The 25,961-nt window shown below is 36.7% G+C and overlaps 1 protein-coding gene across 10 annotated transcripts in view; it reads left to right on the forward strand.

Moving 5' to 3' along the window:
• The window catches only part of ITSN2 (intersectin 2), a 161,360-nt gene that overhangs the window by 11,331 nt on the left and 124,068 nt on the right, over nt 1–25,961 (forward strand). For 9 of the 10 annotated variants that reach the window (XM_060169734.1, XM_060169733.1, XM_060169730.1 and 6 more), the window contains exon 2: nt 15,153–15,216. The exons of the other annotated variant lie outside the window; for it this stretch is intronic. In XM_060169734.1, coding sequence (XP_060025717.1) covers nt 15,186–15,216 — 31 coding nt within the window. In that variant the 5' untranslated portion in view covers nt 15,153–15,185. The remainder of the gene's footprint in view (nt 1–15,152; nt 15,217–25,961) is intronic. 10 annotated transcript variants of the gene reach the window in all.

A 25,961-nucleotide genomic window follows, 5' to 3' on the forward strand; every position in this document is an offset into this window, starting at 1 on the left:
TTTAGTCCTGATAGAAGAGAATAGACCAAATAACCAGCACCCCCAGCCCTCCCCTTACAGCAATGCAGGCTGAGTCACAAGCTATTCTTAGATGTTTTTTCCCCCTTCGTGTGGGTGAATTGTCTTGTTCAGTGTTGTTGACTAATTCTTCTAAAATTGGTTTAATTTAAATCTTTGATATTATTGGAGCGCTAGCTACTTCAGTATTAGTTTACCATTCCAGTTCTTTTTTTGCCCCATTTATTGGTTGATTCTTTGTGGGCTAAACTTAACATTTATAAAAGTCCAAACTTACAATTTATATTCAGACATCTTAAACTGAAGATGCTAAGTTGAAGAACTAGAACTAAGAACTAAGTTTGTATAGAACAATTCTCTTTTTGAAGTTTTTGAGTCTCAACATGCTTTGTGTATTTGGGGCCCTAAGCCTCTCGGTAGAAATAGTGGTCACCTTTTATTCAAATATAATCAATATTTGTAAGAAAAACATGTCCTTTTTATTAGTAATTGGTACAACTGTGGTTTGTTATACCAGTTCAGCGAAATCAAGCCAACTACAGTAGATCCCCCACATACGAATGAACTCTGTTCTGAGAGCGTGTTCGTAAGTCCAATATGTTCCTAAGTCCAACAAAATTAGCCTAGGTACCAAACTAACACATTGGCTATATAGTACTGTACTGTAATAGGTTTATAATACTTTTCACACAAACAATACATAAAAAACAAACAAAATAAAGAAACATGTTTAATATTACAGTACAGTACCTTGACAAATACAGTAGTACAATACAACAGCTGGCATACAGGGGCTGGCATCAAGTGAACAGGCAAGGAGAGTTACTGACTGGAGGAGGGAGAGGAGGTGGGAGATGGTAGAGCTGAAGGATCATCAGCAATAGGAGAGGGAGGGCAAGTTGCAATTTCACCCATGCCTGAAGTTGATGGCACAGGTTCTGGTTCCTTGCTGAATTCAGTTCTGTCTACCCTCGTGAAAAAAACGATCCAGTGATGTTTGGGTAGTAGCTCTTTTTTTCTCGTCATAGATGACACGGTAGCACTGGATCGCATTCTGAACTGCTGCTGCAACCTTCATGTATGATTCTACGTTCAGGTCCTGTGCATCAAAAACTAACTGCCTCCTCAAATAAAGAAAATCCCCTTGCCACTTCCTGTGTCATGAATCTCTTCGGTTCTTCAGTCACTTCTTCTTCCTCTTGTCGCTCCACTCTCTCAATTATTTTCACTTCTGTTTCCATCGGTATCGCTTGGCGCTTCCTAGCAGTACCAGCTACGTCAGTGCTGCTTTTACGCTTTCTTCCGGACATGCTGGGCTTGAAATAAAGATACTGTACTAGTGAACTCTATACAGTACTGTACAGTAGAGTACACAAAAGCACAACCACTTGTAGAGGATGCACGCACGTGACAGTGTACACCCGGCATGTGAACTAACGTGATTGGACATGCGAACACATGTTCATATCTGAAAGTTTGCAACTTGAAGGTTCATATGTAGGGGACTGACTGTATTATAGTTGAAAATCATGTTGAAATAATAGTAGTAATAGCCATCATTTATGATCGCCTTGTGTGTGCCAGTTGCTTTACAGACGTGATAGCTGAGCGTTAAAAAAGCCTGGCATTATCCACATTTATAGGTTAGGAAATTGAAGCTATGTCATGTGGAAGTCTACTAAACTAAGAAGTAACTGCCCTGGGATTAGAGCTCAATTGGTTGATCTGCTTTCAAAGTTCAAGTTCCAGACTGTCAACTTGCTTGTCCTCAGTGCAGTTGAAAGGATGCTAATCTCTGAGTCAAAGCATTTGTGTTTATTAAAGGATATTTTAGTACCTACCATGTGGCTGACTGCTGAGCACTAGGTATATGAAGATGAAGAGACATTCACAGGAACTCACAGTCTAATAGAGGTGGGCAGGAATGAAAACAAAGGTTACATTACTAGTTGGTATGTAGTTTAATGGAGATATATACAGGATAAAATGAGAATGTGGCAAAGAAAGCTTTTGTAGGTAGAAGTGTCACTGAGAAGGTAGGTAGTTACACAGATTCAGAGAGAGAGGGAATAGGAATAAGATGGGGCAGAGGTGGAAGGGGAAGGTATTCCAAGAGTGGAAAAGTAGGCAGAAGATAAACCCTAAAACACCTTGTATGCCATGTGAAGATCAGATTTTTTTTAAAAAAATCAGATTTATTGAGATATAATTCATAAACCATAAAATTCACCCTTTTTAAGTTTACAACTCTATGGTTTTTATTAGAGTCACAGAATTGCACAAGCATCATCACAAATTTTAGAACATTTTCATCATCTAAAAGAACCCCCTATACCTATTAGCAGCCTCTCTCCATTTCCCTCCAATACCCCAAGCTCTAGGGAACCACTGATCTACTTTCTGTCTCTTATGAATTTGCCTATTCTGGACACCTCATATAAATGAGAAAATAGAATATGTGGTCTTTTGTGACTAGCTTCTTTCACTTACCATAGTGTTTTTAAAGTGCATCCATGTTGTAGCACGTGTCAGTAATTAGTTCCTTTTTATGGCCAAAGGTTCCATTGTGTGGGTATACCACATCTGTTTATCCATTCATCAGTTGATGGACATTTGGGTTGTTTCCACTTTTGGCTATTATAAATAATGCTGCTGTGAGCATTCGTGTACAAGTTTTTGTATGGACATAGGTTTATGTTTTTATTTCTCCTGAGTTCATACCTAGGGGTGGAATTGCTGAGTTTTATGGTAACCTATGTTTAACATTTTGAGGAACTGCCAAATTGTTTTTGAAAGCAGCTAAATCATTTTACATTCTCACCAGCAAGGTATGAGGGATCCAATTTAGTAGGAGATTAGATTTTATACTGTTGGTGAGCAGAATCACAGAATCACAGTGGTTGAAAATTATTGGATTCTGTTGCTGCTTCCCAGATAAGTTCAAGACATATGCTAGGTCGGAAGGCTTTTTTCTGATGAATGAAAGTAAAATGCAAGTCATTTCCTCAATTCTTGGGGGCTATTGTTATTCCGTTTACAGTCTGATTTTTATGTATTCCTATAGGCTACTTATAATCTGAGTTACTAAGGATTACTGAAATTTAGTGTTCATAAACTAAAACTAGCCAATTTCTAGAGCTTCCTGAGGTTTCTTAGTTTTCTTCTAAGAAATCTGTTAACTCTACAAAACTTTGGCAGCACTGAATTGAATTGAAAAATTCCTACTATGCATGCCCACACTGATGGATACTATTTTCATTGCATCATTGGATTGTCTTGAGTTTGATTTGGTTCCCGTTTCTGCTACTCTTGAATTAACTGTAATTAAAGACTTATGTTAGATTTATTTTTGTTGACCATTTTGCTCTTGTGTAACTGTTTCATTGCTATAATTTCTTCATCATGGAGTTATTTTTCTACTGGAAAATAGGAGCAAGTGGCTAGGTTGGATCTCTTGTTCCACTTAGGTGGGCCATGGTTAGAATAGTTTGAGAATGAATGGACTACATAATTGGACAGATTCTTTTTCACTCTATCCCACTCTAATAATTTTTTTAAATGGGTATTAGTGTACATTTAATTAAGGGTCTTAACTATGGACTACATGAATCTCTGAAAGTCCACAGATTGGCTTTGGAAGCCTGAAACCTTTGAAATTGTATGCCACATTTTGTGCATTTGTGTTTTTTTCCGAGAGAAACTGGGTTTGCCGAATTTCTTTAAAAAAAAAAAAAGTCCATGACCCCTCAAAATTAAAGAATTCAGATGGGTGAAGAGAATTTGTAAATTTGTGATTTGAAGTATTTGGGGAAAGTGAGACCTTACTTTGGTTAGGTGTTGCTGTTCAGTGATAGATGTTTTCTGGATACACTTTTTTTTAAAGTGTGACTCATTCCATGTTAGAATATCTCTATTTTATTCTTCCCTGGTAATTTTTGTCCCTGTCAGAACTTGGAGTTTGCCTTTAAAGTCCTCATTGCATATTTATTCATAGTCACTTTCTTGAATGATTGGGATGTTCTATTTAAGAGTGTTATTTTTGCTGCAGTGATTGCATGCTTTACTTGAAATGTATTGATATTTTAAAAAAAGAGTTCATTGGCTTGCCAGAGTAAGAAAATGGATGAATGCTTTTCTATCCATTGGCCACTAGTTTTTCTTTCCTTTACTCTCTTGTTCTGTTTGTGTTTTGGTGGAGATTGGAATTTACCGGTAACCGGTAGAAGCTCTCCCATGTGGACCCTGCTCTGGTGTGGCATCAGTTTGGATTCAGTCTCTTTAGGCCTCTGCAGTATGGTGTGTGTGGAGTATACTTTTCCTGTTTTAGCACTGGATGTAGCATGGTTGGATTTGAGATGAGGTTGGTAATTTCAGATAAATGTTTTTGGTAAAGCAGACTTGTTACTTAATATTGTTTAAAATAGACTAAGAAATTGACGAGGGAGAGGCTTTGGGTGATTGATATTGGCTATAGGGTTAAAAGATGATGTAGTGTAGGGCTTCCCTGGTGGTGCAGTGGTTGAAGGTCCACCTGTCGGTGCGGGGGACGCGGGTTTGTGCCCCGGTCCGGGAGGATCCCACGTGCTGCAGAGCGGCTGCACCCGTGGGCCATGGCCGCTGAGCCTGCGCGTCCGGAGCCTGTGCTCCACAGCAGGAGAGGCCGCGGCGGTGAGAGGCCCACGTACCGCAAAAAAAAAAAAGATGATGTAGTGTAATACCAATATATTTGGTCATTGTCCCTGATTCCTGGCACAGAGCTCCTAAAACCTTTGGAATTCCCTGAGTGATAGGAAATCTGCTTTCCATCATACATGAGCTTATGTTAATGAGGTGACTGAGAGGGGCACCCCTAGATAGCCTCAGCATAAGGCTGAACAACCAGAGAGACCTAGAGGATTAGAGAGTGGGAATTTTCAGCCCCACTCACCAACCTCCAGGAAGAGGAGGTAGGTGCTAGAGTTTGAACTGTTTATACACACGCACACACACCCATATCTAATTTTTACGTAGTTGTAATCATAGTGTAGATTTTTGTCTACACGTTACATGGAAGAATTTTTTTTATGTGTTGTTTCATAATTTTCATAAGTTTTAATGGTTGTGATGTTTTTATCTAGTAGTAGGCTACGATTTATTAACCATACTCCTGTTCTCAGATGTTTAGGTTGTTTCAAGTTTTTTGCTATTATAAATAAAACTGTTATGAATATTATTATTTAGTGAATATATAATAAACGTTTATTATACATTTCCCTCAAGAGGTTTTCTTCTAATCCTTGACATGTGCTAACAATTTTGAATATTTGTATCCTATTCTAGAATTTTGTATTTTTTAGAAACACATTGTATCATAAACGTTAGCTATCTACTGTGGCCTTGAAATTATCATTTGTAAATAGACGTATATTATTCTAAGTTAATATAACTTTATTTTCTTGTTCCTTTCTCTGTTAGATAAATTACCTTATTTGTATTTTTTTTTCTACTGTTGATGACACTGTGATATGCATCTTTGCATTCTATTTTCCTCCTTTGGATTATTTTCTTAAGATAAGTTCTTACAAATGGGCCAAGTGGGGTATTTTGTTTTGGATGACTGTTGCCAAAGTTAAAGGCACATATTTTACCTTAAACCTTCTACTTCTGTGGTATTTGCCTTCTTTAAAAAATGGATACACTTTTCTTTTTGGACAGTTTAAAATTTACAGGAAAAATTGAGCAGATAGTACAGAGTTTCCCATATACCCTTCTACTCATTATTGGTAAATTAGTACAATACATTTGTTACAATTAATGAACCAATGTTGGTACATTATTATTAACTAAAGGCCATGCTTTATTTACTTTTCCTTAGTTTTTACCTAATGTCCTTTTTGTGTTCCAGGATCCCATACCATAGTACATTTAATTGTCATGGCTCCTTAGGCTCCTCTTGGCTGTGAATGTTACTCAAACTTTACTTGTTTCTGATGACTTTGACAGTTTAGAGGGGTACTGGTTAGGTATATTGTAGTATGCTCTCCTATTGGAATTTGGCTGATGTTTTTGTCATGAGACAAACAACCATGGACCAAGCAGGCAAATGAACCAGACGTATTCATTGCAATATAAATTTACCAAAATGAATATGTTTCTTGTATACCAAAAATATATAAAGTTAGTATGTCATTTTTATTATAACCATAAAGTACCTAGAAATAAAGGAGATAAGAGGCGGGATCTACTGAAGGATGCAAAAATACGCATCTGAGAATAGCCTCAAAAATTATGAAAAAATAGGATAGTGAGTAGAGAGGGATTTGCATATTCGAACACTATGGTAATTAGAACCCTGAGATAGGAGTACACAGGAAGACCCTCAGAACAGAAATATAGGCTGTGAGTAAACTTAGTGTATAAGAAAAGAGATGCATTTTAGATCAATTAGGAAAAGCAAATTATTTCATAAATGGTCTCAGAAAAAGTGACAGACATCACTAGTGCAAGAGTGGAGAAAATAATTTAGACTCATATTTGTCTTTCCGCTCTAAAATAAAAATCCAGATAGATCAAATATATAAATTTGGAAAAATATACAGGTACTAGAAGAAAATTTGGGCAATTTTCTGATGTGAGACAGGCCTTTCTTAGCATGATAGCGTACTCAGTAGCCATAAAGGAAAAGATTGACACAAAAGGTATAACAAAGTTGGTACAACAACAAACTGGATAAAAAGTATTTGTAACATGTTACAAGTCTGGGAGACTGAAAGAGCAAAGTGTGAAATAGTCATCTAAGCAAGTGGGAAAGCAAATGGACTAGGGAAATGTGGACTTGTCAGGCAGGACATAGGGTCCACTTGAGTTAGTGCTCAGGAATCTAAAGTGAGACCAGTCAGCAACTTCATTTATATAGTCATGGAATAACTAGAGAGTTGGATTTAGAAAAGACTGAGATTTTGCCAGATCTGTAGTATGTAGGGAGAGAGGAGAGTGAAGTTGAGGGTGTATACAACTAACTCCTTATAATGGTGGACTGTGATATTTAATTTGGGTAAGGAGGGACATTAGGACATCAGGAAGGGTGTGAGGATATAAGGAAGATTGAGGGACAGTGAAAAGTTGATAAGACCAATAGTTTGTAGGTCCAGGTAGGGTTAAAGAATTGTTGGAGTTAGGGAACTGGAGAGATGGGGCTGTTGAGATGGTGCTGGTCAAAGGGGCATGGCAGAATTGAAATGGATTACAGAAGAGTACAGTTACTGGTAATAACAGGCCTAGGTTGTGAGCTGGGAGTAGATGGCTAAGATAAGATGGAGGGTAAGATTTTTGGAACAAAGGAGGTCAAAGACTTAAAGGCCAAGATATGGGCAGGATCATCTGTGTGAATATTGACATCACCAAGAATTTTTTGGGAATAATGCTGGAGAGTAGATAGTGAGCTAGGTGTTAAAGCAGTCAGGGAATTACTCTGGTGATTCTAGGGGACAGCAGTGAAGGAGGAGAGCCAGTGGTCAAGTCAGATACATGAAGGTCAAAAGCTAGTTTTCTTTTTCAACTTTTATGATGAAAAATGTCAAACATATGCAAAAGTTTGAAGTACAGTGATCATTTATTTTCTATATTACTTCATTTAGTAATCTACTTTTTACTTAAATGTGTTTTGTATTTTTGTGGGGGCTTTAATTCTTTTTGTAATAAGGCAGCCTATAAATATGTTTCCAAATTCCTTTCCAGAAAGGTTGTGCTGATTTACATTTGTTTTAGCTAGGCATTAAGACTATACTTTCAGGCATCATTTTGGTAGTTCGTATTAGCTAAGTATTGATGCAATACTTATTTTTACAGCTGTTCTTACAGTTCCTTGCATTGTTGTTAGCTCTTCAGTGTTTCATATGAATAAGCTGCTGCCTATTTTCCCAGACCACACTCTTCCCTCTGCTTTTGCATGTAGTATTTTACCTTTGCCTAGAAATTTTTTCCCCATATCATTCATTTAACAAATGTTTTGATGTATAACGCATGAGCTAAGTTGAAATGCACATGTCTGGTTGATTCATGGGAACTGATTTGCATGTGACCCTCTCTTTTTTTAGGCTGTAGAGAAGAGAAATTTGTGTTTAGGCACCTGGGCCCCTGGGACCATTGTCCCTTTGAACTCTTGTCTGGGCCCAAAGAAAAGAGAGAAAGAAGGGTTGCAAAGAAAAGCTTTACTTTCTCATTTTCTCAGCTTCCTTTTCCTCTGTTTCCAAACTTATGTATATTCATCTTTACCACTTTTCCTGTATTTTATTCTGTCCCAGAGTCTAACTTTATACTCTAGAGCTGTCAACTTCAACTTTCTCTGGACCCAGACTTCTTTCTGTTAGGTAACCTCCTTTCCTTTTCCCTTTTCAAAATTAAATCTCTCCCTCTTCCTCTAAAAGTAGTTTTGTTCTCCCATCTAAAAAGTAAACCCTTATAATCTTTCCTCTTTCCTAAAGCCTCTTATCTCTCCTCCCACCCGTTTTTCCCCTTCCCTTAGCAACATACTTCTTGAGTCACCTACATTTCACCTCCCGTTTATTGCCTAATCTACTTCAACTTGACTTTTACAGCCAGCTCACCATACTGGAACTGTACTCACAACAGATTGCCAAAACTAATGGCTTAGTCATGACTTCTGTGACTGTTCATGTTTGATGAATAGATATGTGGATGAAAGAAAAAATGAATGGATAGATGGGGAACAGGTATGGAGAATATATGTACTCTGTAAGTTTCATATTACTGCAAGGACTATAAAGAAGTAGGTATTTTGCTTTAATCATTCTCTCGTGGAACTGACCTTGATCTCCTTGGGAATCAGATGGGGAAAGAACATTTTTCCAAACTAATCAGCAAGTTTGGAGAGTTGCCTTTTATGTGTGTAGCACATGAAGTGGAGGAGGCACTGGAGCAAGTTTTATAAGATATGCCTTCAGGAACTTGATTATCTTGCATTTGAATGTCAGATCTTAAGTCAAATTATTTACACTAATCAGCATTCAACCAACATAATTCAAAGTATAATTGAAAAACCCAAGCCTTTCTCCTCATCCCAATAAAAAGCCTTTAGAAGTCAATGGGAAATAAACCTTTATCTCTAAAAGTGTACTTACAAGAAAAAAAATAAACAAGTTACAGAAGGCCCATGTTGCAAGGAACAATTTGGTTTAAAATCCACAGCTCTGATGCCTGCAGGGTTTCAAGGAAGTAGTTTGGAGCCTGCTCTGCTTTCTTACCAGTTCCTTTTCTACGTACGTATTCAGTTCAGTACTACCTTTCTCCATGCCTCCCTCGCTTTCTTTTTTTTTTTCCCCCATATCTCAACCATCTTATTCATTTACCCAGTTCATTTGTTTAGCAAGTAGATCTGGTTTAGGCACTAGGCATAGAGGTAAATAAAAATGGTCTGTGTCCAGAACAAGTGAAACAGGCAAACACGTGAAATTGGGATACAGTATAAGTGAAGTTATTGTGGGATGAACAGTGTTATGGGCATACCTAGGAGATAGTGACTAACTACCTGAGAGGACATAAGTCTTCCAGAGGAGAGGTGACATTTGAGTTAGGAGTTGAAGAATGAGAAGAAAGTATGGTGAACGTGACAGAGGGGACAGCTCTTTACAAAGGAATAGAGGAGTGAAAAAAGCCTCTCTGTTTCAAGAAGAAAGGTTGGTGTACTTAGGACATCTGAATCTAGAGGAAGTGTCTAGAGATGCATGTGGTAAAGTAGATTGGGGTGGGATTTTGAAGGGTGCCATATTTCATACTAAGAAGTTTGGGCTTTAACTTGTAATCAGTGGGGGAATTTAAGTAGAAGGGCATCAGTGGATGTTGTGGAAGAAACTAGCTCTGTGGAAGGCAGGAAGACCATTTTAGGAGGTTCATGCCCTAATTAATGTAATGACCCATTTACTGAGTCACAAGCTCCCGGTGATGGGCCTGGGAATCTGTAGAACTAGAAAATGTCCCAGGTGATATAATCAGGCAAGTTGGGAAACTTAAAAACAAAGCATTGGACATAAGAAATGTGGTTTCTAGGACCAGTTTTGCTACTGACTAGCTATATGAGCTCATAGAAGTCTTTTAGTTTTCCCATCTTGAAAATTGAGGGTTTTAGACTAAATAATTACTGTAATTGTTTCCTTATAATTCTGTGCTTCTAAACAAATCCAACCTTAATTGAACTACTTTTTATTTATAATGGCTACAATTTTTTTTCCTTCTGGGTCTTACTGACCCTTTGTAGAAGAAGGATTTCCTACTCCTATTCAAGCATTTCTACTTTTCTCTGCCTTAGTATGAATATATTTACCACATTCTCCAAATTGCATTTGGATTATATTAAATTGAAGCAGTGGTCTTTGCCTTATGCCTGCTATCTACCACACATATTTTCTTGGTTTCTAAAAAGGTAACAATGTCAGTTCTCCCCTTATGAGCAGGAAAATCTCCACATAAATATTCTAAAACCATTGATAATTAGCACAGTGTTCAAATTATATAACTGCAAACTGCCAAGATTGCCAATCATTACATGTTACCCCCTTTAAGGAGTAGAGAGAGGTGTTTATTGGATGCTGACTTCAATCACACATGCCTGAAACAGACATCAGCCCTGTAACTGGGGAGATGCTGATTATCCTTTTCCTCCTGTCAGAGGGTTATACCAAGAGGTAAGAAATAATTAGCACTCCCTAATTTATGTATGTGATTGCTTGTAGACCTAAGTGTTGGAGGGCGTCTCTGGCTTGTGTTTCTTTTCCATTAGAAATGTAGCAAGAGTAAGTTGATCTGTTGCTTGCAGGAACCTGTGACCCACTCAGCATTAATTATTATCCCCATTTAAGAGAGGAAAAGGCAGATAAAGTCCATGGGAAGTTCATGGGCTTTAGAATTAGACAGGTTTAGGATTGCATCCTGGCTTCATCACTTACTAAATTTTGGCAAGTAATTTAATCGTTCAGTTTCTTCAAGTGTGAAATGAGTACAGTATCTCCGTCCTCCAGGGGTATTGTGAGGATTATTAGTATTATCAAAGGTACCTAGCATTGTCTGGCACCTGTTAGACTAGTCTACAAGCTCCTGTGTGTGAAGCTCCTTGTACAGAACCTGAAATATTTTAGATTCTCAATGACTATTGAACAAGACAGATAGATAATGAAGTGTACTGCATTGACAGTAAGCACTTAGTAAATAGTAACTTTTATGATTACATAATGTAAAAATGTTGATTTTTTTTAAAAACATCAAATGTATCTTGTATTTTTCAAAATTTCAATTGATATTATTTCTCTGCAAATATAGATTAGAATTGTTAAGCGTGAAGTAATTATTCTACAATAGGCCAGAGAGAATTGATATAAACATAACAGATATGAAATGGTAGGTTTTAAAAGCTTAATGGTCCTACGGATGGACCAAGAGAATATCATACTAAATGAAGTAAGTCAGGCAGAGAAAGACAAATATTATATCACTTATATGTGGAATCTAAAAAAATAATACAAATGAATCTATATACTAAACAGAAACAGACTCACAGACAGAAAACAAACTTATGGCTACCAAAGGGGAAAGGGAGTGGGGAGGGATAAATTAGGAGTATGGGATTAACAGATACAAACTACTATACATAAAATAGATAAGCAACAAGGATTTACTATATAATACAGGGAACTATATTCAATATCTTGTAATAACCTATAATGGAAAATAATCTGATATATATATACACATGCAAACATATATATAAATAAATTTTTTAAAAGTCATCTGAACAATCCAGATATAGTTGGGCAAAGATAATGTAATATTTTGCATTAAAAATTCCTAAATAAATCATATATAAAAGTTTTAAAAAGAAGCTTATTGATTCCAACAAATTATGCTACCATATTCAGATGTTACCACAGTCAATCAGATGTAACCTACGTACATACATGTTATAATGTAGTACCTGCATGCATGGGTGGCTAAATCCCATGTACCAGGTGAAGAATATTCTGTAATACCAGTACCTTCAGCTTCCCTAAGGGGATTTGCCCTCCCTGCCCCTCACATTATTTGATTTATTTTTTTGGTTTTATTTTAGGATTATACCTGTGATTATTGAGCATTTGTTATGTGGCATTCTGTTGTATTCACAGAGTACATGATGACTAGCTAGAGCTTCTAGATAGATGATCTGTAAGTTTTGGACTTAGATCTAACTGATAAAGGCTTTGTGACTGTGGGATCCTATTCCTTATTTGTCTTTTGTAAGCCTGTGCTTTTTCTTTAAGCTATCTTTGGAAATGCACATGCTTTTATGCAGTTATAAAATGCATTGTAGGTAATGCTTTTGGAGGATTTCTCCCACATTTAAAAAAATCTCAGGAGAGGGGTGTGGGATGAATTGGGAGATTGGGATTGACATATATACACTGTTTATACTATGTATATACTATGTATAAAATAGGTAACTAATGAGAACCTACTGTGTAGCTCAGGGAACTCTATTCAGTGCTCTGTGGTGACCTAAATGGGAAGGAAATCCAAAAAAGAGGGGACATATGTATACGTATAGCTGATTCACTTTGCTGTACAGTAGAAACTAGCACAACATTGTAAAGCAACTATACTCCAATAACATTAATTTTTAAAAAGTGGATGCAGTAAACATATTAGAGTGCAAAGTAAATAGTTTGCAATTACAAATTAATCAAGCAGAATGAAGGTTAGAACAAAAAGGAGTCAAGGAAATCTTTTTTTAAAGTTATGGTAGAAATTATTGTTAACTGTATTTTCAGATATATTAAAGTATATTTTGCCTAAAAAAAAAATTAAATCTTGGGGAAAAAAATTCTCTCCTAATAAAATAGGGGTCCTAGCTACTGCATATCTTAAGTCAGTAGTTTCTTTGCAAGATTTGGCTTATTTTGGTTTAACATTACTTGTAATAATTTAAAATTGGGGAGGTAAAAGTGTTATACTTGTTTGTAGAATTTATTTATTTTTTAAAATTTATTTAATTTATTTATTTTTGGCTGCATTGGGTCTTCGTTGCTGTGCGCGGGCTTTCTCTAGTTGTGGAGAGCGGGAGCTACTCTTCATTGCGGTGCGCGGGCTTCTCATTGTGGTGGCTTCTCTTGTTGCGGAGCATGGGCTCTAGAGCGTAGGTTCAGTAGTCATGGCGCACGGGCTTAGTTGCTCCGCAGCATGTGGGATCTTCGCGGACCAGGGATCGAACCCGTGTCCCCTGCATTGGCAGGCGGATTCTTAACCACTGCACCACCAGGGAAGCCCCTGTTTGTAGAATTTCTATATTTGAGGAAGTTGTAATCAAAACTTGATTTATGAAATTTCCTTCTGTGTTCACTTTATTTAGCTGGTGACACCACGCTTCACCCAGTCTCACGGAGTATCATTTTGGGAGTTGTCTCTTTGCTTCCTTTTTCTCCATGATCTCTTATGTCTAAAGAGTCCCTGAGTTCTACCTGCTTTAAACACTTCATTGCTTCTCCAGTTCATCCCTTCTCCTCTCTTCCTGAGGCCACTGTTCTAGATCAGGTGCCAGATAGCATTCTTATCTGTGCCAGATATTCTAACTGATCTCCCCGATGCAGGCTTGGCCTTTTCTTCACAATTGACTGTCTTATTTTAAGTGAAATATGACTGTGTCCCTCCTTAAAACCTTTTAAAACTTGTCAGCCACAGGTTCAAGTACAAGGTTCTTAACATTATAGCTTTAACTAATTCTTACTCACCTGTTGAAGCTCTACACAGTACCTCCTCTAGGAGTTCTTGACCACCCCACCATAGTTTAGGTATTATTTTTCTGTATAGTAAGCAACTCCAAACCTGGAGTTAACATTACCTTTTGAGAAAGAAGTGAAGAAAACTAACTGGTACATGGGTAAAATTTCCTCCTACCTAAGAAGAGTGTAGTGACAGGTGAAGTCTAAGTGTTGTAAAAGGTTTAAAGTTCCATTGCAGTAAAACTTAAAAAAAGAATGTGCACTTTGAGAGGGAGGGTGGTTTATCATGGTAACGTACAGAAAAGCTGGGAGTCAGAAGACTGAAACTGGCAGTGCTATTCCAAGCATTATTGGGGGTTTGCTCATCCCTACTGCCCAGTCCTTGCTTATCCCTGTTGTGTAGGTAGATGTGTCAGACTGCTGATGCCTGATACCGTTAAACATTTTAATCACAGTTAAATCCCTTTGCTCACCACACAATGATCTGGCCAAAATTTAGTAGATGATCGTTTGCTTTATAGGAAGAAAAGCTGCTGTTTGTTCTCTTAGCCATTAAATTTATAAATGAACAAACTGGATTTATATACCAGTTTTTTCATGACTTACACTGCAGTCACTATGATATGGTGCCTTGTAACACTTCTTGGCAGCTACTCAGCCAGCTTCTCTGGTGACACCTTCCACCACGACATGCAACTCTTTATGCCTTCTTTGTTCAGATGGCTTGTGCAAACATTTTTCCTCAGGCTTCTAAAAATGTTAATATTTAAATGAGAAGCCCGCGCACCGCGGCATGTGGGATCTTCCCAGACCAGGGCTCGAACCCATGTCCCCTGCACTGGTAGGCGGATTCTTAACCACTGCACCACCAGGGAAGCCCAACATACATGTTTTAATAGTTACTTTTAGTCCATTTTTATAAACCTGTAGAACTTAATTACAGCTATGCTACATTTATTTTGGATATTTTTCTTGTTTGGGGAATTTTTTTTGAAGAAAAGTATTGTGGATTTCCATGTTATTGTACAATTAATTTATAAAGTTGATTTCTTTGAAATAAACTCTCGCCTAGCTGTAACAACCCTCCTCTTTCCCAAATTAATTTCTACAAAATTGGTTCATGCCAAAGGTTTCTCTATTAAGTATTTGCTATTAAATATGACTGTTTTTCTTTTAAATAGTTTTATTTTAAAGGCAGTACCATTACTCAACAAAATCTCCTACCCTTCCCCAAATGTAAATTGTCTGTTCGGCTGCTGCCAAAGCCCTGCATTGTTTTTTGTTGGAAGTGTGAGCTGAAGGGGACAGACATTCCTACTCCTTAGCGGAAGCACTAAGCTGCAATCTGCCCTTGTTGTGTTATTAATGGCACACAATGTTTTCATGTTGTAGATGGCTGAGTGCTAGCAAGGAAAATTCAGGACCATGATGGCTCAGTTTCCCACAGCTATGAATGGTAAGTGGCTTCATGCTTGTGGCAAGAGAAAGAGGTTATGAGATATTTTTTCTTTGGTAGAGGTTATAAAATTTCCATTTAGATATTTTTCTTAAACTTATAAATGAAAAACTTAAAGTATTCTTGTTGAAAGTATTTAGATAGTTTATTTCAGAACACTGCATGTATCTTCTATTAGAATATTATGCAGTAAATCCCACGGCTCAGTATAAGCATGTTCTGTAGTATCATCTGGAATGTGGTGCTTGCCTTTGAGCAGTTAAAAATAACCTAAACAAACATTGTGTTTAATGCGTAAAACTGGAGGACAAAAAGCTTAGTGCCATAAGTGGAGAATATTAAAGGTGTTTTTGATAGCATGAGATGATTGTAAACTGATTAAACCAGTAAATATTCAACTACTAATATACATATAAAATTGGTTCATTTTCCCTTTTATAAAGGATTATGTATGCCTATACCCAGTTGTTTAATAGGAAACATATTAGAGGAAAATGTTTAGGTAATTTCAATAATAAAAAGTTTTTAAAGTTTTTTTTCCTGATTCTAGCTTTATTTCCCAGATACACATTAATTACCCTTAATAGGTCGTCTTACTGTGTATGTTATTTATAATTGAGAAAATGCATCATTATTATTTTTTTTTTTGCGGTGCATGGGCCTCTCACTGTTGTGGCCTCTCCCGTTGCGGAGCACAGGCTCCGGACGCGCAGGCTCAACAGCCATGGCTCATGGGCCCAGCTGCTCCGCGGCATGTGGGATCTTCCCGGACTGGGACACGAACCCGTGTCCCCTGCATTGGCAGGCGGACTCTCAACCACTGTGCCACCAGGGAAGCCCGAGAAAATGCATTATATTTTTTAAATCACTAAACAAATCAAAGATGCTGAGTTCTTAATTTTGAGGTAAATTTTATTAGCTAATTAAAAATATAAAGAAATAGAGGGTCCAGTCAATAATTCTTTAACACTTGAATTGAAAACCATAATAGAAAAGAACACTAGAAAGAAAAAAAGAGGAAAAAATCACCAATAATTCCACCACCTTCACAAAGGGATTGTGTTAATGTTACCATCTAGTATTTGATCAATTACATTAAAAAAAAATGTTCTCACTCATAGGGCAAGATCAGTACATTGTTTTTTTGTTGCTGTTTTTTAAAATAAATTAATTAATTTGTTTTTGCCATTGCTGGGTCTTCGTTGTGGTGCACAGGAGTCACATTGTGGTGGCTTTTCTTGTTGCGGAGTACGGGCTTTAGGCGAGCAGGCTTCATTAGTTGTGGCATGTGGGCTCAGTAGTTGTAGCTCGTGGGCTCTAGAACACAGGCTCAGTAGTGTGGCGCACGGGCTTAGTTGCTCTGCAGCACGTGGGATCTTCCTGGACTAGGGCTCGAACCCGTGTCCCCTGCATTGGCAGGCGGATTCGGTTTTTTATTTATTTATTTATCTATTTTTTACATCTTTATTGGAGTATAATTGCTTTACAATGGTGTGTTAGTTTCTGCTTTATAACAAAGTGAATCAGTTATACATATGTTCCCATATCTCTTCCCTCTTGTGTCTCCCTCCCTCCCACCCTCCCTATCCGACCCCTCCAGGCGGTCACAAAGCACCGAGCTGATCTCCCTGTGCTATGCTGCTGCTTCACACTAGCTATCTACCTTACGTTTGGTAGTGTATATATGTCCATGTCTCTCTCGCTTTGTCACAGCTTACCGTTCCCCCTCCCCATATCCTCAAGTCCATTCTCTAGTAGGTCTGTGTCTTTATTCCTGTCTTACCCCTAGGTTCTTCATGACATTTTTTTCCCTTAAATTCCATATATATGTGTTAGCATACGGTATTTGTCTTTCTCTTTCTGACTTACTTCACTCTCTAAGACAGATTCTAGGTCTATCCACCTCATTACAAATAGCTCAATTTCGTTTCTTTTTATGGCTGAGTAATATTCCATTGTATATATGTGCCACATCTTCATTATCCATTCATCTGATGATGGATGCTTAGGTTGCTTCCATGTCCTGGCTATTGTAAATAGAGCTGCAGTGAACATCGTGGTACATGACTCTTTTTGAATTATGGTTTTCTCAGGGTATATGCCCAGTAGTGGGATTGCTGGGTCATATGGTAGTTCTATTTGTAGTTTTTTAAGGAACCTCCATACTGTTCTCCATAGTGGCTGTACCAATTCACATTCCCACCAACAGTGCAAGAGTGTTCCCTTTTCTCCACCCCCTCTCCAGCATTTATTGTTTCTAGATTTTTGATGATGGCCATTCTGACTGGTGTGAGATGATATCTCATGGTAGTTTTGCTTTCCATTTCCCTAATGATTAATGATGTTGAGCATTCTTTCATGTGTTTGTTGGCAGTCTGTATATCTTCTTTGGAGAAATGTCTATTTAGGTCTTCTGCCCATTTTTGGATTGGGTTGTTTGTTTTTTTGTTATTAAGCTGCATGAGCTGCTTGTAAATTTTGGAGATTAATCCTTTGTCAGTTGCTTCATTTGCAAATATTTTCTCCCATTCTGAGGGTTGTCTTTTGATCTTGTTTATGGTTTCCTTTGCTGTGCAGAAGCTTTGCAGTTTCATTAGGTCCCATTTGTTAATTTTTGTTTTTATTTCCATTTCTCTAGGAGATGGGTCAAAAAGGATCTTGCTGTGATTTATGTCATAGAGAGCTCTGCCTATGTTTTCCTCTAAGAGTTTGATAGTTTCTGGCCTTACATTTAGATCTTTAATCCATTTTGAGCTTATTTTTGTGTATGGTGTTAGGGAGTGATCTAATCTCATACTTTTACATGTAGCTGTCCAGTTTTCCCAGCACCACTTATTGAAGAGGCTGTCCTTTCTCCACTGTACATTCCTGCCTCCTTTATCAAAGATAAGGTGACCATATGTGCGTGGGTTTATCTCTGGGCTTTCTATCCTGTTGCATTGATCTATATTTCTGTTTTTGTGCCAGTATCATACTGTCTTGATTACTGTAGCTTTGTAGTGTAGTCTGAAGTCAGGGAGCCTGATTCCTCCAGCTCTGTTTTTCATTCTCAAGATTGCTTTGGCTATTCAGGGTCTTTGGTGTTTCCATACAAATTGTGAAATTTTTTGTTCTGTTTCTGTAAAAAATGCCATTGGAAATTTGATATGGATTGCATTGAATCTGTAGATTGCTTTGGGTAGTATAGTCATTTTCACAATATTGATTCTTATAATCCAAGAACATGGTATATCTCTCCATCTATTTGTATAATCTTTAATTTCTTTCCTCAGTGTCTTATAGTTTTCTGCATACAGGTCTTTTGTCTCCCTAGGTAGGTTTATTCCTAGGTATTTTATTCTTTTTTGTTGCAGTGATAAATGGGAGTGTTTCCTTAATTTCTCTTTCAGATTTTTCATCGTTAGTATATAGGAATGCAGGAGATTTCTGTGCATTAATTTTGTATCCTGTTACTTTACCAAATTCATTGATTAGCTCTAGTAGTTTTCTGGTAGCATCTTTAGGATTCTCTTTGTGTAGTGTCATGTCCTCTGCAAACAATGACAGTTTTACTTCTTCTTTTCCAATTTGTATTCCTTTTATTTCTTTTTCTTCTCTGATTGCTGTGGCTAGGACTTCCAAAACTATGTTGAATAATAGTGGCAAGAGTGGACATCCTTGGCTTGTTCCTGATCTTAGAGGAAATGCTTTCAGTTTTTCACCATTAAGAATGATGTTTGCTGTGGGTTTGTCATATATGGCCTTTATTATGTTGAGGTAGGTTCCCTCTATGTCTACTTTCTGGAGAGTTTTTATCATAAATGGGTGTTGAATTTTGTCAGAAGCTTTTTCTGCATCTATTGAGATGATCATAAGGTTTTTCTTCTTCAGTTTGTTAATATGGTGTATCACATTGATTGATTTGTGTATCTTGAAGCATCCTTGCATCCCTGGGATAAATCCCACTTTATCGTGGTGTATGATCTTTTTATTGTATTGTTGGATTCTGTTTACTAGTATTTTGTTGAGGATTTTTGCAACTATATTCATGAGTGATCTTGGTCTGTAATTTTCTTTTTTTGTAGTATCTTTATCTGGTTTTGTTATCAGGGTGATGGTGGCCTCACATAATGAGTTTGGGAGTGTTCCTTCCTCCACAGTTTTTGGAAGAGTTTGAGAAGGACGGGTGTTAGCTCTTCTCTAAATGTTTGATAGAATTCACCTGTGAAGCCATCTGGTCCTGGACTTTTGTTTGTTGGAAGATTTTCAATCACAGTTTCAATTTCATTACATGTGATTGGTCTGTTCATATTTTCTATTTCTTCCTGGTTCAGTCTTGGAAGGTTAGACCTTTCTAAGAATTTGTCTGTTTCTTCCAGGTTGTCCATTTTATTGGCATAGGGTTGCTTGTAGTAGTCTCTTAGGATGCTTTGTATTTCTGCAGTGTCTGTTGTAACTTCTCCTTTTTCATTTCTAATTTTATTGATTTGAGTCCTCTCCCTCTTTTTCTTGATGAGTCTGGCTAAAGGTTTATCAATTTTGTTTATCTTCTCAAAGAACCAGCGTTTTAGTTTTATTGATCTTTGCTATTTTCTTTGTTTCTATTTCATTTATTTCTGCTCTGATCTTTATGATTTCTTTTCTTCTACTAACTTTGGGTTTTGTTTCTTCTTCTTTCTCTAGTTTGTTTAGGTGTAAGGTTAGATTGTTTATTTGAGATTTTTCTTGTTTCTTGAGGTAGGCTTGTATCGCTTTAAACTTCCCTCTTAGAACTACCTTTGCTGCATCTCATAGGTTTTGGATGGCCATGTTTTCGTTGTAATTTGTCTCTAGGTATTTTTTGATTTCCTCTTCGATTTCTTCAGTGATCTTTTGGTTATTTAGTAACGTATTGTTTAGCCTCCATGTGTTTGTGTTTTTTACGTTTTTTCCTCCGTAATTGATTTCTAATCTCATAGCGTTGTGGTCAGAAAAGATGCTTGATATGATTTCAATTTTCTTAAATTTACTGAGGCTTGATTTGTGACCCAAGATGTGATCTGTCCTGGAGAATGTTCCATGCGCACTTGAGAAGAGACTGTAATCTGCTGTTTTTGGATGGAATGTCCTATAAATATCAATTACATCTATCTGGTCTATTGTGTCATTTAAAGCTTGTGTTCCCTTATTAATTTTCTGTTTGGATGATCTGTCCATTGGTGTAAGTGAGGTGTTGAAGTCTCCCACTATTGCTGTGTTAACTGTTGATTTCCTCTTTTATAGCTGTTAGCAGTTGCCTTATGTATTGAGGTGCTCCTATGTTGGGTGCATATATATTTATAATTGTTATATTTTCTTCTTGGGTTGATCCCTTCATCATTATGTAGTGTCCTTCCTTGTCTCTTGTAACGTTCTTTATTTTAAAGTCTATTTTATCTGATATGAGTATTGCTACTCCAGCTTTCTTTTGATTTCCATTTCCATGGAATATCTTTTTCCATCCCCTCACTTTCAGTCTGTATGTGTCCCTAGGTCTGAAGTGGGTCTCTTGTAGACATCATGTATATGGGTCTTGTTTTTGTATCCATTCAGGAAGCCTGTGTCTTTTGGTTGGAGCATTTAGTCCATTCATGTTTAAGGTAATTATCGATATGTATGTTCCTGTTACCATTTTCTTAATTGTTACGGATTTGTTTTTGTAGGTTTTCTTCTCTTGTGTTTGCCACTTAGAGCAGCTCCTTTATCATTTGTTGTATAGCTGGTTTGGTGTTCTTCTCTTGTGTTTGCCACTTAGAGCAGCTCCTTTATCATTTGTTGTATAGCTGGTTTGGTGTTGATTTCTCTTAGCTTTTGCTTGTCTGTAAAGCTTTTGATTTCTCTGTTGAATCTGAATGAGATCCTTGCCGCGTAGAGTAATCTTGGTTGTAGTTTCTTCCCTTTCATCACTTTAAATATATTATGTCACTCCCTTCTGGCTTGTAGAGTTTCTGCTGAGAAATCAGCTGTTAACCTTATGGGAGTTCCCTTGTATGTTGTTGTTTTTCCCTTGTTGCTTTCAATAATTTTTTTTTGTCTTTAATTTTTGTCAGTTTGATTACTCTGTCTCTCAGCATGTTTCTCCTTGCCTGTGACTCTCTGCACTTCCTCGACTTGGGTGGCTATTTCCTTTCCCATGTTAGGGAAGTTTTCGACTCTACTCTCTTCAAGTATTTTGTTGGGTCCTTTCTCTCTCTCTTCTCCTCCTGGGACCCCTATAATGCGAATGTTGTTGCATTTAATGTTGTGCCAGAGGTCTCTTAAGCTGTCTTCATTTCTTTTCATTCTTTTTTCTTTATTTTGTTCTGCAGCAGTGAATTCCAGTATTCTGTCTTCCAGGTCACTTATCTGTTCTTCTGCCTCAGTTTTGCTGCTATTGATTCCTTCTGGTGTATTTTTCATTTCAGTTATTGTATTGTTCATCTCTGTTTGTTGTTCTTTAATTCTTCTAGGCGTTCATTAATTCTTCTAGGTCTTTGTTAAACGTTTCTTGCATCTTCTCGATCTTTGCCTCCATTCTTTTTCCGAGGTCCTGGATCATCTTCACTATCATTATTCTGAAATCTTTTTCTGGAAGGTTGCCTATCTCCACTTCATTTATTTGTTTTTCTGGGGTTTTGTCTTGTTCCTTCATCTGGTACAAAGTCCTCTGCCTTTTCATCTTGTCTATCTTTCTGTGAATGTGGTTTTCCTTCCACAGGCTGCAGAATTGTCAGTTTTTTTAAACTTCTGAAGAATTGACAGCTAATGCAGACTGTAGTACTTAGGAGGTACTTATCCTCCTACTTAGTTTATAAAATAGCTGAAGATTGAAGATAATCTTGTATATATCTAATTTAAGTCCAATTCAAGGTTTAAGATCTTATTGAAATAAGCATCCATGTATAGCACTGAGCCTTCAAAAGCAGTGTTTGCTCCTTTAGTAAATTCTCAGTTATTGATTGGGTTAAAATTTTTTCATGCCCAATACCATTGGAACTTGTCTCTAAGTGCCCTCCCTACACCAGGCTGTTTGTCTAAATACTTCTGACATAGTCTTCAAATTTTGCCATGTCTACTTTATCATCCTGAGACTAACCACAGACATTTTAGACTTTTTTGGTTCTTAGAGCTGTGTTGTCTAATATAGTAGCCATTAGCTACATGTGACTATTTAAATTTATATTTACATTAATAAAAATTAAATTTAAATTAATAAAAGTTAAGTAAAGTAAAAAATTCAGTTGCTCAGTCACACAGCCACATTTCAAGTGCTCAAAACCATGTTTGGCTAGTGACTACTGTGTTGGACAATGCACATACATCTCAGAAAGCTCTGTTGAACAGATATTCTTTTCTTAGTCTGTTTGCTTCACCTCCCATCTCCTTAACAAAACTAAAAAAGATCATTGCATTGTATTTTTAACCATTTGTGATTTTTACTTCTGACGTCTTCTGCACCAGCAGAATCATCCTTGCCAAAGCCTTCCTTAATCATGGTAGGTTTGCTTTCTGCTTTTCAAAAATTTAATGAAATTTTAAATACACAGGGCATGATATATGAGCCATAAGGTGATAGGCAAGAGGCCACTTCAGATACATGCTGCTACCATTTCATATTGTAGTGTAATGTGGGTTGTTTCAGCCTCAAAATTGTGGAGGTACTAAAGACTGGTTATGTGAGTATGAAGTGCTGAAACCCATGACAGTGGCTCTGTCTAAAATGTGGAAGAGAGAAGGGAGAAGGAGAGAAAAGCAGCAGCTAATGGCTTTAGGAGGAAAAAAATACCATTTTTAATTTTAGAGCTTTATTACCTTTTTAGAATTTTAGAGCTTGTTACTGTTTTCAACTGTGTAATTAAGAAATTTTTGTTAAGCATTGGACCTGTAGAATCAGCTGTAGTGTTGTACTGCACATATAACAACCCAAGCATTTATTACTCAGGTCCCTACAGTTGAGACTTCCGTTCTATCTAGACCAGTATTCCAGTTGTGTTTTAGAGATTTAAGTTAGTACTGGGTCAATTTGACTCTTACTTTGAATTGGAGAAATGTACCAATGAAGACTATTTCTGATATCATTTAATTTTTATAGCATACAAGTGGGATATAACCTTTCTGAATCATGTATGTTCAGAACTATGTGTTAGAATACTGCTGTGTCACTACCCAGCTATGCAGCTTAACCATGTGGAACTTATTTGTGTGTGTATGAACATATGCATATGTATGTATATCTATATATGTAAAACAGGGATGACACTACTTATTGCATGGGATCTAGCATACTGTGGATGTTCTGTAAACCTGTATTTTTCCTGCTACATAGACAATAAGAACATATTTGACAGAGCCAGTAGATGAGACTAAGCAACAGAAATCTTTATGAAAATACCACATTCTCAATTTAGTGATGAATTGGGGGGCAGTGGATAGAATTGTAATAGATTTCTAAGGTGATCATCAGACAATGTAAAAGATTTTAGATTTTTAAGGAAATATTGAAAACATCAACCCCAAGACTTAGGTTTTCCTGCCTTTCTATAAGACTTATGAATAAATGTAGATTAACCTTAGGATATATTTTACTTGAAGTTCAAAATAATAGACTGTTGGCTCTTTAAAAGGTTCTGTTAGTATATATTCTAAATAAGAAAGCTAGAATTGGATCAACTATTTTAAAATTGGCTTTGAATTACATATATTTCATAGTTTTCTTATTTCTATATGACTTTTCCTTTCTGTAAAATTCTAGTGCGTTAATAACATGTTTTAATATGGTCATCTTTGGGGAAGTGTTCAGAATTGAAGATTATTTGAATACTACTTAAAAATTATTCTCATATGACTTAGGACATTTTTATTCTGTTAGTAACATTAATCATGATAATATTTAATCATGATTGTTGTGTGTGACTCTCTTGGCTGGTGGTGTCCCTTAAATATTAGAAAGTCTCTGAGCTCATTTAAGGGGGTCATTTTATTTTTGTACCACTCGTCCTTACACACATTGGTGCCCTATAAATGTTTGTTGAATGAATGTACAATATATGAAGGTGTCAAGGTTGCTGGTTGGAGTCACGAAGAACTAAGCAGTAAGCATTATCAGATAGGGTGAGCTGGCCACTGCAAAAATAGGTACCCAAAGAAAGGTGAGGAGATAGTAGTATATAAGAAAGTGTTATAATGTGATAAGGATTGACACAGATTCCCTTCTGCTGAAACAGACTTCTCTGTAGTCTTAGGATAGCAGTCTGTCACTGCCTGGGGATGATGTATGTTAGAGCAGCTCAAGCTTCCCCAACCAGACTGTTCAGACTTAAAATAGTCGTAAGGTTTCTGACTAAAAGGCCTCACTTTCAGTATTTTCTGGCAAGAGTACCTTTATCACAAGAAAAGCCTGAGAAAGATTTTAGTGCTCTGCCTTCTCCTTAATTATGTTGTTCCCTGGGATTGGGTTGAGTAAGGAAACTGATTTATTTAGCACTCTCCATGTGACAGGCATGTGTTAGATGCTTTACATTTTTGTTTTAAGTTGGGTTTATTGAGATATAATTCACCCCTTTTTAATACAGTTTGATGAGTTTTGACAAATGTATATAGCCATGTAGATTGGGATATGGAACATTTCCATCACCTAAAATTTTCCTTTGTCCCTTCACCTTACCCTTAGCTACTGGCAACCACTGATCAGATTTCTGTCTCTATAGTTTTGTCTTTCCAGAATATTATATAAATGAAATACACAATAGGTAGCCTTTTGTATCTTTGTGGCTTCTTTCACTTAACAGAATACTTTTGTGATTCATCCATGGCATTGCATATATTTCTCTTTCTTGCCAAGTAGTATTCCATTGTATAAATGTATACCACAATTTGTTTACCCATTCATCTGCAAAAGGCATTTGGGTTACTTCCAGGTTTTGGAACTTTAGACATAATGTCTAAACCTGCTATAACCATCAAATGACAGATTTTTATCTGGAAATAGGTCTTTATTTCTCTTGAGTAAATCCCCAAGGGTTATTGTTGGGGTGTTATTATGGTAAATGTATATTTAACTTCATAAGAAGTTGCCAGACTTTTCCAAATTATCTCTTTGCCTTCCCACCAGCAATGTGTGAGAGTTTTGGTTGCCCAGCATCTTTGCCAGCATTTTTTTTTTTAATTCCAGACATTCTAATAGGCATGTAGTGATATCTTATTGTGGTTTTTGTATTCACTTCCCTGATGATCAGTGTCATTGAACATCTTGTCATATGCTTATTTGCCATCTGTGTATCGTTTGATGTGTCTATTCAGATCTTTTGCGCATTTTTGAAAGCAGGGATTGTCTTCTTATTGAGTCGAATCTGTAGTTCTTTAGATATGCTGCATATGTGTCCTTTATCACATATGTTTTGCAGATATTTCCTCCTAGTCTGTAGCTTGTCTTTTCATTTTCTTAACACTGTCTTTATGAGAGCAGAGGTTTTAGATTTTGATGAAGTTCAATTTATCGAAAAATTTTTAATGGTTTGTGCCATTTGTGTCCTAAAAAGTCTTGCCTTAACCAAAGTCACAGAGAGTTTCTTCTTTGCTTTCTTCAGGAAGTTTCATAATTTAGCCCTTACATATACATTAGATATGATCCATTTAGAGTTAATTTTTGTGTATGGTACAAGTTTGAGATTCTTTTTTTTTTTTTTAAATGGATGTCCAGTTCTTTAAGCACAATTTGTTGAAAAGACTATTCTTTCCCCAGTGAATTATCTTGATATTTTTGTTGAAAT

This window comes from Lagenorhynchus albirostris, chromosome 13 (genome assembly GCF_949774975.1).
Source record: "Lagenorhynchus albirostris chromosome 13, mLagAlb1.1, whole genome shotgun sequence".
In the NCBI taxonomy this organism is placed as follows: domain Eukaryota; kingdom Metazoa; phylum Chordata; class Mammalia; order Artiodactyla; family Delphinidae; genus Lagenorhynchus; species Lagenorhynchus albirostris.